The 14,879-nt window shown below is 41.9% G+C and overlaps 1 protein-coding gene and 1 long non-coding RNA gene across 2 annotated transcripts; one reads left to right on the plus strand and one right to left on the minus strand.

The window, feature by feature from the left end:
• Positions 1-1,127: 1,127 nt before the first annotated feature.
• aldh3b4 (aldehyde dehydrogenase 3 family, member B4) lies at positions 1,128-8,409 on the plus strand. Its single transcript, XM_064953297.1, has 10 exons — positions 1,128-1,189; positions 1,285-1,480; positions 5,169-5,279; positions 5,765-5,885; positions 6,019-6,104; positions 6,203-6,284; positions 6,401-6,793; positions 7,046-7,212; positions 7,299-7,398; positions 7,889-8,409. Exons 1-10 carry the CDS (start codon positions 1,128-1,130, stop codon positions 8,086-8,088), a joined length of 1,518 nt encoding a protein of 505 aa, XP_064809369.1. The 3' UTR covers positions 8,089-8,409.
• Positions 8,410-8,781: 372 nt separating this feature from the next.
• Positions 8,782-14,741, minus strand: LOC135525755 (uncharacterized). Its single transcript, XR_010453209.1, has 6 exons — positions 14,447-14,741; positions 14,230-14,354; positions 13,812-14,073; positions 12,842-12,915; positions 12,686-12,731; positions 8,782-8,897 (listed from the first exon to the last, which is right to left on the minus strand). It is a non-coding gene; the product is annotated as an uncharacterized LOC135525755 (long non-coding RNA).
• Positions 14,742-14,879: the final 138 nt, after the last annotated feature.

Here is a 14,879-nt window from a genome sequence, read left to right on the forward strand (position 1 = left end):
TCAGTTAAGAACAATTTCTTATTTTCCATGACTCCATAGGAACAGTGGGTTAACTGCCTTGTTCAGGGGCAGAACAACATATTTTTACATTGTCACCTCGGGGATATGATCTTGCAACCTTTCGGTTACTAGTCTAACACTAACCACTAGGATATCTGCTGCCCCGTATAAACCCGAGCACAAAGCCGTGCAATCTCAATAGACAAATATTGCCGGTAGACTGGCCTTACTGTAGAGCTCAGTGACTTTTTTTTAAACGTGGCACTGTCATCGAATGCCACCTTTTCAACAAGTCAGTTTGTGAAATTTCTGTCCTGCAAGAGCTGCCCTGGTCAACTGTAAGTGCTGTTATTGTGAAGTGGAAATGTCTAGGAGCAACTATGGCTCAGCCGCAAAGTGGTAGGCCACACAAGCTCAAAGTATGGAACCGCCGAAGCGCATACAAATAATCTGTCCTTGGTTGCAACGCTCACTACCGAGTTCCAAACTGCTGCTGGAAGCAACATCGGCACAAGAACTGTTCGTTGGGAGCTTCATGAAATGGGTTTCTGTGGCCGAGCAGCTGCACACAAGCCTAAGATCACCATGCGTGTTGCCAAGCGGCGGGTGGAGTGGTGTAAAGCTTGCCGCAATTGGACTCTGGGGCAATGGAAACCCGTTCTCTGGAGTGATGAGTCACGTTTCACCATCTGGCAGTCCGATCAACGAATCTGTGTTTGGTGGATGCCAGGAGAACGTTACCTGCCCCAATGCAGAGTGCCAATTGTAAAGATTTGTGGAGGAATAATAGTCTTGTCAAGATCTGTGTGAAAGAACTTGACTGGCATGCACAGAGCCCTGACCTCAACTCCATGTAACACCTTTGGGAGTATTTGGAACGGCGACTGCGAGCCAGGCCTAATCGCCCAACATCCGTGCCCAATCTCACTAATGCTCTTGTGGCTGAATGGAAGCAATGTTCCAACATCTCGTGGAAAGCCTTCCCAGAAGATTGGAGGCTGTTATAGCAGCAAAGTGTGGACCAACTCCATTTAAATGATTTTGGAATGAGATGTTCGACTATACTTTTGGCCAAGTAGTGTATCTGTAAGCCTGTTCGAGATTAACATGACAGTGTAGAAGGAAGCATGCGCGGAAAAGCAAGAGCATGTTATGCATGCAAGAAGAATGGCAGCCTAACCTGCAGAAGGTGTACTGAATATGATTTGATCTAGAATACTAACTACAATACTTGTTTCCTTTACACATAGGAATACACTGGCTTTTGTCTGACATGTATTTCAGGAACAGGCTGGAGGAGCCCTGCATGAAGACCCGTCTTTTAGAGTGTATGGAGCTGCTGAAAAGGGCCAGAGCTGCCTTCCAAGCTGGCCGCGCATTTGACGAGAGCTTCAGACAGGTCCAACTGGAAGCCCTGGTGCGCATGCTGGTGGAACACGAGTGTGACTTTGTGGATGCACTTGGGAGGGACCTCCATAAGGTACAGAAGTTATTCTCCATTTGGAGGATGTCTAATAATTTCTCCATATTTTATTAGGAGCTGAAGAGGTTGACAAGATGGAGACCAGTACATAATAACAATATACAATGTATTCGGAAAGTATTCATACCCCTTCACTTTTTCCTTATTCTAAAATTGACAATCTTTTTTTCACTCAATCTACACACAATACCCCATAATGACAAAGCAAAAACAGGTTTATATACACTTAACAAAAATATAAATGCAACATGTAAAGTGTTTGTCCCATGTTTCTTGAGCTGAAATAAAATGTCCCAGAAAAAGATTCTTTCTCTCAAATGTTTTCAAACATTTGTTTACATCCTTGTTAGTGAGCATTTCTTCTTTCCACGACAATCCATCCACCTGACAGGTGTGGCATATCAAGGATCTGATTAGACAGCATGATCATTACACAGGTGCACCTTGTGCTGGGGGCAGTAAAAGGTCACTCTAAAATGTGCAGTTTTGCCACACAACACAATGTTACGGATGTTTTGAGGGAGCGTGTAATTGCCATGCTGACTGCAGGAATTTCCACCAGAGCTGTTGCCAGATTATTTGTTTATTTCATTACCATAAGTCGCCTTCAACATTGTTTTAGAGAATTTGGCAGTACGTCCAACCAGCCTTACAACCGCAGACCACGTGTATGATGCCATGTGGGCGAGCGGTTATCTGATGTCAAGGTTGTGAACGTAGTCCCCCATGGTGGCGATGGGGTTATGGTATGGGCAGGCATAAGCTACAGACAAAGGACACAATAGCATTTAATCGATGGCAATTTGAATGCACAGAAATACCTTGACTAGATCCTGAGGCCCTCTGTGAGACCATTTCTTTTAAGGCAGTGGTTCCCACTTTTTATAGTCCCGTACCCCTTCAAACATTCAACCTCCAGCTGCATAACCCCTCTACCACCAGGGTCAGCGCACTGTCAAATATTGTGTTTTGCCATCATTGTAAGCCTGCACACACACACACACACTATACTATACATTTATTAAACATAAGTTTCTGTGACAACCCTGCTCGTGGGAAGTGACAGAGCTCTTATAGGACGAGGACACACATAATAATACATTTTGCTCTTTATTTTAACCATCTTACATATAAAACTCACTCGTTTGCACACACAATCATATGATGATGGAAAGACCTGTGTGTTGTCCTTGTTAATGCAGACAGAGAAGAACTCAAACTTCTTAATCATAGCTTCAATTTAGTCCCGCACATTGAATGTAGTTGTGGAGAGTCCCTGTAATCCTAGATTCAGATCATTCAGGCGAGAAAAAACATCACCCAGATAGGCCAGTCGTGTGTGTGAAACTCGTCATCATGCAAGTGGTCAAACAAGTGAAAATAATGGTTAGTAAAAATAACTTTAAGCTCATTTAAAAAAAAAAATTCAATGCTTTGCCCCTTGATAACCAGCACACTACTGTATATTGTAAAATCTTTACATGGTCGCTGCCCATATCATTGCATAGTGCAGAAAATACACACGCATTCAGGGGCCTTGCTTTAACAAGTTAACCATTTTCACTGTAGTGTCCAAAACGTCTTTCAAGCGGTCAGGCATTCCCTTGGCAGCAAGAGCCTCTCTGTGGATGCTGCAGTGTACCCATATTTTTGGGGGAGGGGGTCTTTTCCCCCAGCATTGTCCCTGCCATATTTGCAGCAGAAAGAAGAATTAAGCACTCCACAATAGTATGGGGCTTTCCTGTCCGAGCCACTCGGTAGCTCACCACCATATAAGACACTTATAACCCCTTCTTATTAATGGAATCTGTTGCATTTATACATGTCTTACTACTCGAAAGTCGTCTTAATTCTCTTTGGCTGCATCAGATTCCCAACTGTCAGTGTCCATGCTAGCTGGGCTACCTGTAATTTTATATTGTTATTTCGCTGATCACGAGATGGTTTAATTTTATTTTTGTCAGTGAAACTAGGCTAATCGGGCGAGGGGGGGGGAAACCACACCCAAATGTATAGCCCGTTGGAAAATATAAATGGACTGTTTGAAAATGTGAAGATTTTTTAATATTTTTTTATTGTGAATCACGTTTTTTATTTGCACATACCCCTGGGAATACCTGTTTTAAGGTATCTGTGACTAACAAATGCATGTCTGTATTCGAGTCATGTGAAATCCATAGATTAGGGTGTAATGAATTTATTGAAATTGTCTGATTTCCCCTCATGTGAACTGTAACTCAGTAAAATCTTTGAAATTGTTGCATTTTGTTCTATATAATGTATGTGTGTATATACACTACCGGTCAAAAGTTTTAGAACACCTACACGTTCAAGGTTTTTTTTTTTTTACTATTAGAATAATAGTGAAGACATCAAAACTATGAAATACCACACATGGAATCTTGTAGTAACCAAAAAAATGGCAAACAAATCTAAATGTTTTATATTTGAGTTTCTTCAAATAGCTTTTTCCTTGATGACAGCGTTGCACACTTGGCATTCTCACAACCAGCTTCACCTGGAATGCTTTTCCAACAGTCTTGAAGGACTTCCCACATATGCTGAGCACTTGTTGGTTGCTTTTCCTTCACTCTGCCTGTCCTACTCATCCCAAACCATCTCAATTGGGTTGCAGTTGGGGGATTGTGGAGGCCAGGTCATCTGATGCAGCACTCCATCACTCTCCTTGGTAAAATAGCCCTTACACAGCCTGGATGTGTGTTTGGTCATTGTCCTGTTGAAAAACCAACGATAGTCCCACTATGCCCAAACCAGATGGGATGGCGTACCGCTGCAGAATGCATGTTGGTTAAGTGGGCCTTGAATTCTAAATAAATCACTGACTGTGTCACCAGCAAAGCATCCCCACACCATCACACCTTTTCCTCCATGCTTCACGGTGGGAACCACACGCAGAGATCATCCGTTCACCTACTTTGTGTCCCACAAAGACACGGCGGGTGGAACCAAAAATCTCCAATTTGGACTCATCAGACCAAAGGACCAATTTCCACCAGTCTAATGTCCATTGCTTGTGTTTCTTGGCTCAAGCAAGTCTCTTCTTATTGGTGTCCTTTTAGTAGTGGTTTCTTTGTTAGAAATTTGTCCATGAAGGCCTGATTCTGAACAGTTGAATTTCAGATGTGGCTGTTACTTGAACTCTGAAGCATTTATTTGGGCTGAAATTTCTGAGGCTGGTAACTATAATGAACTCTGGGTTTTCCATTCCTGTGGCAGTCCTCATGAGAGCCAGTTTCATAACGCTTGATGGTTTTTGCGACTGAAAATTCTTCACATTTTTTCGTATTTACTGACTTAAAGTAATGATGGACTGTCATTTTTTCTTTGCTTATTTGAGTTGTTCTTATTTTAGTTACATGATTCCAAGTGTTATTTCATAGTTTTGATGTCTTCACTATTATTCTACAATGTAGAAAATAGTACAAATAAAAACCCCTGAGTAGGTGTTCTAAAGCTGACGTGTGTATCACCTTCTTTATTACTAACAGTGATTTTATTAGGGAATCCACATTCCTGAAGGCACACATTGGTTCCCCAATAAATCACTGTGGCATTTTAGAATGTTCATCTTCAAGGTAATCAGTAGTGTAAACAAACCGGTTACCATCAAGGCCTTATTTTAAATGTTCTGTCCGAGACCTGAGTGTTTGTGCTGTTTTGCCAGCCGCGGTTTGAGACGGTAGTGTCTGAACTGATACTGGTGAAGAACGAGGCTCTTCATGCCATCAACAACCTCAAGAAGTGGATGGAGCCACAACCGGTGGAGAGGAACCTGGTAAGACTGTTGCAGGGTACCCCGTGTGTGTTTTCTGAATACTGGGTCGTCTTCAGTTGGGAGAAACATTTTGAAATGGAGTGAAACGGGGTGAAATGGGAAACTACTACCTGAATTTGTCCAGTAAAAACACCGGTTTTTGTTTTATGTTGCATAACCTTTTGCTATGTATGAGGGTGGTTTAGTTGGACTTTGTAGGAATACACAAGTTTTAAAGCCACTTGAAATATGATTGTTGAATCATCAATTAATTAAATTGTCTTTGAGAGAACGGGCTGTCTCTCGCCTACAAAGCAATGTATTGTGCTGAACTTGTCAAAACAGCTTAGAATAGTCTGGGTGCCAGTCTGTTTTTGCTCTATTTTCAACTTATGGAATTGTCATGCCAAACAGTGACCATGCACGTGTAGTACCTGTGACTCATGAGTTTTCCATTGGCTGGGTAATGTGAGCTCCTCCCCTCTGCCTTCTTCTGATTGGTGCAGACCACCACGTTGGATGAGTGCCTGGTGGTGTGTGAGCCACTAGGGGTGGTGCTGATTGTGGGGACCTGGTGTAGCCCTGTTCAGCTCTGTCTGGTACCCCTGGTTGGGGCCATTGCCGCAGGTAACAATACACTGTAACTATAGGCATTAGGGCATTTAAGTGTCACACACTCCAACACAATGCTCATCCATTTGCATTCAATACTGAAAGTTGCTTGCCAATCGTTGTACTGTTGTATCTGTTTGTTGTTTAGGGAACTGTGTGATCCTCAACCCCTCAGAATGTAGTTCTCACACATCGGAGCTGCTACACCACCTCATACCGTCATACCTGGACAATGTGAGTTGAATTCAATGTTACACAGGTGGCTGTTTTGGTGACTTGTCATATAAGTGAGTATACCTTTTAACCTACAAACATTCCTGCTCTTTTCAAAGGAATGTTACCATGTGACCCTTGCAGGGGTGAATGACCTGGCTGAAATAGTGGACCTCAAATTTGATCATGTCTTCTTCACAGGTAAAAAAGGTTCAGATTTAAAATGTCATCATTGCCTTATCTGAATTTTGCTCCCTAATCTTTGTTGTATCAGACGTAATGTGTGCTCTGTGTATGAGGTAATAATGGTTCCCTAGGAAACCGTGAGGACGGGGGTAGAGTGGCACAGGCAGCAGCCCGCACCCTCACACCCGTCACCCTGGTCTTGGGCGGTGGTAAGAACCCCTGCTACGTGGACCAGCAGTGTGACATCCCCACCACGGCACGACGCATCACCTGGGCCCGCTTCCATAATGCTGGGCAGAGTATGGTAGCACCTGACTACGTCCTGTGCCATGCCGAGGCCAAAGCACAGCTGCTCCAGGCCTTGCGCTGCTGCCTCCTGCAGTTCTATGGTTCAGACCCCCAGGAGTCCAGGAGCTTTGGCCGCATCGTGAACCTGGAGAACGTACACCGCACCACGGACCTGCTGCGGAGGTCTGGCAAGGTGGCTGTAGGAGGCCAAGTGAATGAAGCAGATAAATACATTGGTAAATGAACGAGGAAGGAAGTTTTGGAGAGATTCTAAGGCCTGGTTTCCTTGACGAAGTTTAAGCCTAGTCCTGCGCAAATAGCATGCTCAATAGAGAATCTCCATTGAAAGTGCTTTTCAGTCTGGGATTAGGCTTAATTGGTGTCCAGGAAACTATTCCTACATGTATATGCACTTGATTTACAGTCTGTACTACACCACAGTATTTGTACATAATAACATTTGTGTATATATATTTGTTTGTGTGAAGCACCAACCATTCTGTGCGATGTGAGCGACTCGGACCCTATCATGCAGCAGGAGGTTTTCGGACCCGTTCTGCCCATTCTGACCGTCAACAGCATAGATGAGGCAATCTCCTTCATCAGTCGTCGAGAGAAGCCTCTCTGTGTGTACGCTTACTCTAGCAACAGCAAGGTGACTGGCACAAGCTTACACACACAATTCATGTGTACACATACAATATATGCTGGCTGTCATGCCTCTTTCTGCTTCCCGTGCAGGTAATCTCGAGGCTAATGAGTGAGACCTCAAGTGGGAGCTTCTGCTCCAATGACAGTGTCCTGCAGAGCCTGATGGTGGTCCTGCCTTTTGGGGGAGTAGGTAGGTTTGAAAAAGGTCTGCTTGGGTCAGATTACTGCCTCAGGTCTTCAACCCTTCTCAGTACAGAGACCTGGGTCATGTTCAGTAGGGCATACAGTAATACAATGTTTTGCAGCAGAAATCTGTTCTTATTGAACAAAGTATTAAAAACAAACATGGTATTGACAGACTGATCAGGTGTAAGCTAATATCCACTATTGATGTCACTTGTTAAATTCACTTAAATCATTGGATGAAGGAGGGGGCAGCTTAAAAATCCTTCTTTAACCCTTGGTAATAGGATTGTGTGCAATTCAGAGGGTGAAGGGGCAAGACAAAAAATTTTTAACAGTATGGTAGTACAGTACGTGCCAGGCGCACCGGTTTGTGTCGAACTGCATCTCCCTTTAAACAAAAAAAATCCATAATAAGGTCTGACAGGCCGCACCATAATGAATGAATAAATATATTATATTAACCCTCCCATATTTTGTTTAACTCTACTTGAAAGGTGCCAGTGGGATGGGTTCCTACCATGGGCGCTACAGCTTTGACACCTTCTCGCACCGGAAATCATGCCTGCTCAGAAACAGTTCTATCGAGTGTGTCACCTACCTGCGCTACCCACCATATGAGGAACGCAATCTGTCACTTATGACCTGGGCAAGTAGCCTTTCCCAGAAGAGCCAGGGCTGGTGCCAGATACTGTAACTGTGTGCGAGTTGGAAGACTGAGACCTTTTTACAACACTAAGCCGGGCTGAGCTCTACTGTACTGGCTTGATTACACATCCACCATAGTTATTGAAACCATGCTGAAAATCCCAGAGTGAAAAGAGGATATCTGAACCTACAGTACATTGAGGACCAGTTGTGATAGTTCTCCAATATGACAATATATTCAGCACATTACATTTCTGATGTAGAACATGATGCTAATGCAGTGACTATGATCAGCAAGTTTATTTACTGCAGCATGGCATGATAGCCCATCAGTATAAATATTGTATCTATGGGATATTTTAAGCTATTCGTCCAGTGTTCTCTGAAATACTTTATAAAGAAGCTTCTTGTGATCCAACCTGTGACATTTAAATACAACAATGTACATTGTGTGCTTCCAACACAGGATTATAACTTGCTCACTTCATTACAAAATTCTAATTCTTTATTCGGTATTATCCTAGTATCACAGGTTATTGTTGTATCAGTTTTTCCAAATGTCATTAAAAGCAATGTGCCACTCAGTATGTTAAGGTTTAGCCTCTAGCAAAGTCAAACTTGATTCAAGTCTTAATTTGAAATTTAGGGGCAGTTCCATTACGAGATATTCAAGCGTATACCATCAATCTGTCGTTTACATATGCCAATGATGAATTAAATCCTGAAACAGAATAAATGTTGTTTCAAAGTTCCCCAGTCTGCTCATTCATGTGGAGATGTGTCATTCAGGTCTTTTGTAGATTTTCACCTTATTTCATGGCTGTGTACCTGGCCACTGGAAACAGGTAGTTGCTCAATCTGTGGGAAGACGTGAGGTGACTGTTCATCAGCTAGAGCACACCACAATCTAAAATGTGCACATTTATACCAGGAATATAGTGGATTGTGAAAGTATTCACCCCCTTGGCATTTTTCCTATTTTGTTGCCTTACAACCTGGAATTAAAGTATAATTTTATTTACACAACATGCCTACCACTTTGAATATACAAATAAGAATTCAGCGTGCATAACTATTCACCCCCCCCCCAAAGTCAATACTTTGTAGAGCCACCTTTTGCAGCAATTACAGCTGCAAGTCTCTTGGGGTATGTCTCTATAAGCTTGGCACATCTAGCCACTTAGATTTTTGCCCATTCTTCAAGTTAAAACTGCTCCTGCTCCTTCAAGTTGGATGGGTTCTGATGGTTTACAGCAATCTTTAAGTCATACCACAGATTCTCAACTGGATTGAGGTCTGGGCTTTGACTAGACCATTCCAAGACATTTAAATGTTTCCCCTTAAACCACTCGAGTGTTGCTTTAGCAGTATGCTTAGGGTCATTGTCCAGCTGGAAGGTGAACCTCCATCCAACCTCCAGTCTCAAATCTCTAGAAGACAAACAGGTTTCACTCAACTTCCCTGTATTTAGCACCATCCATCATTCCTTCAATTCTGACCAGTTTTCCAGTCCCTGCTGATTGAAAAACATCATGTTTTTCTATGATGGTGTTCTCGGGGTGACGAGAGGTGTTGGGTTTGCACCACACAGCATTTTCATTGATGGCCAAAAAGCAACATTCTAGTCTCATCTGACCAGAGTGCCTTCTTCCATATGTTTGGGGAGTCTCCAACATGCCTTTTGGCAAACACCAAATGTGTTTGCTTATTTTTTTTTCATCAAGCCATGGCTTTTTTTCTGGCCACTCTTCCGTGAAGCCCAGCTCTGTGGAGTGTATGGCTTAAAGTGGCCCTATGGACAGATACTCTAATTCCAAGATATTTGCAGCTTTGCAGCTCCTTCAGGGTTATCTTTGATCTCTGTTGCCTCTGATTAATGTCCTTCTTGCCTGGTCCATGAGTTTTGGTGGGTGGCCCTCTTGGCAGATTTGTTAATAATGGATTTAATGGTGCTCCGTGGGATGTTCAAAGTTTGGGATATTTTTTTATAACCCAACCCTGATCTGTACTTCTCCGCAACTTTGTCCCTGAACTGTTTGGAGAGCTCCTTGGTTTTCATGGTGCCCCTTGCTTAGTGTTGTTGCAGACTCTGGGGCCTTTCAGAACAGGTAAAGTTGAAGTCGGAAGTTTACAAACTAGTTTTAATGAATCCAACCTAAGTGTTTCAACCACTCCACAAATCTTGTTAACAAACTATAGTTTTGACAAGTTGGTTAGGACATCTACTTTGCATGACAAGTAATTTTTCCAACAATTGTTTACGGACAGATTATTTCACTGTATCCCAATTCCAGTGGGTCAGAAGTTTACATACGCTCAGTTGACTGTGGCTTTAAACAGCTTGGAAAATTCCAGAACATGTCATGGCTTTTGAAGCTTCTGATAAGTTAATTGACATCATTTGTGTCAGTTGGAGGTGTACCTGTGGATGTATTTCAAGGCCGACCTTCAAACTCAGTGCCTCTTTGAATTTCCCATGATGTCAAGCAAAAGAAATCAGCCAAGACATCAGGAAAAACAATGGTAGACCTCCACAAGTCTGGTTCATCCTTGGGAGCAATTTCCAAATGCCTGAAGGTACCACGTTCATCTGTACAAACAATAGTACGCAAGTATAAACACTATGGGACCACGCAGCCGACATACCGCTCAGGAAGGAGTGGTGTTCTGTCTCCTAGAATTGAACGTACTTTGGTGCAAAAAGTGCAAATCAATCCCAGAACGACAGCAAAGGACCATGTGAAGATGCTGGAGGAAACTGGTACAAACATATCTATATCCACAGTAAAACGAGTCCTATATCGAGATAACCTTAAAGGCTGCTCAGCAAGGAAGAAGCCACTGCTCCAAAACCGCCATAAAAAAGCCAGACTACGGTTTGCAACTGCACATGGGACAAAGATCATACTTTTTGGAGAAATGTCCTCTGGTCTGATGAAACAAAAATAGAATTGTTTGGCCATAATGACCATCGTTATATTTGGAGAATAAGCAGGGATGCTTGCAAGCCGAAGAACACCATCCCAACCGTGAAGCACAGGGTGGAAGTACCCGTGGGGGTGCTTTGCTGCAGGAGGGTCTGGTGCACTTCACAAAATAGATGGATAGACTCATGAGGCAGGAAAATTACATGGATATATTGAAGCAACATCTCAAGACATCAGTCAGGAAGTTAAAGCTTGGTCGCAAATGGGTCTTCCAAACAGACAATGACCCCAAGCATCCTTCCAAAGTTGTGGCAAAATGGCTTAAGGACAACAAAGTCAAGGTCTTAGAGTGGCCATTTAATTTTTTTACATTTAATTTTACTAGGCAAGTCAGTTAAGAACAAATTCTTATTTTCAATGACGGCCTAGGAACAGTGGGTTAACTGCCTGTTCAGGGGCAGAACGACAGATTTGTACCTTGTCAGCTCGGGGATTCGAACTTGCAACCTCTCGGTTGCTAGTCCAATGCTCTAACCACTAGGCTACCCTGCCTCCCCTGACCTCAATTCTAAAGAAAATGTGTGGGCAGAACTGAAAAAGCATGTGTGAGAAAGGAGGCCTACAAACCTGACTCAAATCAAATCCAATTTTATTTGTCACATACACATGGTTAGCAGATGTTAATGCGAGTGTAGCGAAATGCTTGTGCTTCTAGTTCCGACAATGCAGTAATAACCAACAATTCCAAAACTACTGTCTTACACTTGTGTGTATAAGGGGATAAAGAATATGTACATAAAGATATATGAATGAGTGATGGTACAGAGCAACATAGGCAAGATACAGTAGATGGTATCGAGTACAGTATATACATATGAGATGAGTATGTAAACAAAGTGGCATAGTTAAAGTGGCTAGTGATACATGTATTACATAAAGATGCAGTAGATGATAGAGTACAGTATATACGCATACATATGAGATGAATAATGTAGGGTATGTAAACATTATATTAGGTAGCATTGTTTAAAGTGGCTAGTGATATCTTTTACATCATTTCTCATCAATTCCCATTAAAGTGGCTGGAGTGTTGTTAGTTACACCAGCTCTGTCAGGAGGAATGGGCCAAAATTCACCCAACTTATTGTGGGGAGCTTGTAGAAGGCCACCCAAAACGTTTGACCCAAGTTAACCAATTTAAAGGCAATGCTACCAAATACTAATTGAGTGTATGTAAACTTCTGACCCACTGGGAATGTGATGAAAGAAATTAAAGCTGAAATAAATCACTCAACTATTATTCTTAAAATTAAGTGGTGATCCTAACTGACCTAAGACAGGGAATTTTTACTTCGATTAAATGTCAGGAATTGTGAAAAACTTAGTTTCAAATGATTTGGCTAAGGTGTATGTAAACTTCTGACTTCAACTCTATTCATGTGTGTGTGTGATATATATATATATACACACACACACACTCAGATCATGTGACACAGATTGCAAACTGGTGGACTATTTAACTAATGTGGCTTCTGAAGGTAATTGGTTGCACCAGATCTTATTTAGAAGCTTCATAGCAAAGGGGGTGAATACATATTCACGCACCACTTTTCCGTTTTTATTTTGTAGAATCATTTTAAATTACAGGTTGTAATGCAAAAAAAAAAAAAAAACTGGGAAAACGCCAAGGGGGATGAATACTTTTGCAAGGCACTGTACCTGTTCAAAAATGTGGCAACATCAGGATCGGCCTCACCTGACCGCACTATAGGGGAAACACCGAACAAAAAGACAGTGTTATAGTTAATATGGCTGTTTCTGGGACAATGTTCAGGATGACTGTTTTACAGTGGTTGGTCTGAACCATATGATTACCTCAAATTGACCTGCATTCTGCTCGGCGACACACTGTCCGTGCTATGTGGAGGGCTGTGCTGCTCTTTCCTAGACTATGTAACCGGACATACAAGTTAAAAAGAGAGCACATCAAACCAATATGCAGAAATTTATTCACCCACAAAGGGACCTAATAACTAATGCATCAATTGATATTAAATGTCAATATACATGTATTGAGGTGCTATAAACATGGATTAACATATGCAAAACCTCATCTGATGTGTTACCTGGAAGTACACTACTAAGACTATTTGGAATTTGAACCTGTAAACCGATCATCAATACTTCCACATCACCTTATAAATGTTAAATTCTCGGGCCTACTCTTTTCTCTGTATATATATATCAATGATGTCGCTCTTGCTGCTGGTAATTCCACCTCTACGCAGACGACACCATTCTGTATACTTCTGGGCCATCTTTGGACACTGTGCTAACATAACTCTGCTGCCACTAACTGGAACGAATTGCAAAAATCTCTGAAGCTGGAGTCTTATATCTCCCTCTCTAACTTTAAGCATCAGCTGTCAGAGCAGCTTACCGATCACTGTATATGTACACAGACATTCTGTAAATAGTACACCCAACTACCTCATCCCCATATTATTACTTACCCTCTTGCACCCCTGTATCTCTACTTGCACATCATCATCTGCACATCTATCACTCCAGTATTAATGCTACGTTGTAATTATTTTCACCTCTATGGCCTATTTATTGCCTACCTCCCTACTCGTCTACATTTGCACACACTGTACATAGATTTTTCTTTTGTGTTATTGACTGTACGTTTACGTGTAACTCTGTGTTGTTGTTTTTGTCGCACTGCTTTGCTTTATCTTGGCCAGAACTTGTTCTCAACTGGCCTATCTGGTAAAATAACGGTGAAATAAAAAAATAGAAATAAAGAAATGAAAGAGAAGTTTCATCCAGAGTGGGTGCTTACAGGTAATATAAAGTTTGTCAGTGGTGGCAGCTCCTCTGAATGCGTTGAGACAGGTCTGCCACTGGCTGGGAACTGAACTTGCTTTTCTCTGTTGGATAGAGTGAGATAAGAGTATGAGTAGAATGAGAAGGCCACTGGCTGGGGTGAGCTGTGTGTAATGATTCTACAAAAGGATTTGCAGAAATATATTTACTTATCTTTCTCTTGCAGATGACAGAAGTGTGGTAATGTTGGATCCCACATCTTGTAAGACACACTGAATCTGTAGGGTTAGGCAGGTAAGCACTGAGTAAAATATAACATATGTTCATCATTACTCTCCAAAAATGAACTGAATAAGTTCAAACTCAGACCTTGTCCAGCTGATCTGTGAAGTATGACCTTTGTTGATGCAAAACACAAGACCGTGAATACTCACAAAGCATAATACTCAATAGAAGGAAAGAACATCACATTGCCCTATTGCTGATCGACAGCTCATCTGTTGTTCCCAATGCTTCAAACACATGATCTTCCTTGGGTCTTCTCTCTCCAGTGTAAGTGCTAAAGAAACATTTGGCAATGACAAGATGATGAGCAAAGCTGTCTTTGATGAAATGACCATATGATGTGCAATGACTTGCTTGAATATCCACCTTTATCGCCCGTTTTTGTGTATATTTTGGGTATGCTGCTGTCTAGCTTTGTGCTGACAGTGGTGTTAAATGTGTGTCAAATCTAGCTAACTTGTTACCAAACAAGATACAATATTGTAGCATTAAAAGCGAGTTATACTATACAGCTAACTCCCTTATTTTTGATCCAAATTATATCTCTGTCCAATTCACAGTTAAACATGTTACTATTGTTAGGATACACCGTAGGTGAGATCTTTGTAATCATTGTAATCATGTTTAAACCAAATAAAAACGCTCCTTGTGTCTCTTGTCTATTGGTGGCATCCGTATGTTAGTGGGCTGAACCAATCTGATCACACGACCAATGGCACGAGGGTGAGTAGGATTTTGATTGGCTATCAAAATATCTGTATATCTCACTTCTAGCGCTGATTGGACATGAAGCCAGAGG

This window comes from Oncorhynchus masou, chromosome 1 (assembly GCF_036934945.1).
Source record: "Oncorhynchus masou masou isolate Uvic2021 chromosome 1, UVic_Omas_1.1, whole genome shotgun sequence".
Classification (NCBI taxonomy): Eukaryota; Metazoa; Chordata; class Actinopteri; order Salmoniformes; family Salmonidae; genus Oncorhynchus; species Oncorhynchus masou.

What these genes read in the sequence shown, in the direction of transcription:
- aldh3b4 (XM_064953297.1), top strand. Translation starts at nt 1,128, where the DNA reads ATGCGCGGAAAAGCAAGAGCATGTTATGCATGCAAGAAGAATGGCAGC. An exon ending in GGTTGGGGCCATTGCCGCAG is followed by an intron (nt 5,886 to 6,018) that starts GTAACAATACAC and finishes TTTGTTGTTTAG; the next exon opens with GGAACTGTGTGATCCTCAAC. An exon ending in CTTACTCTAGCAACAGCAAG is followed by an intron (nt 7,213 to 7,298) that starts GTGACTGGCACA and finishes CTTCCCGTGCAG; the next exon opens with GTAATCTCGAGGCTAATGAG.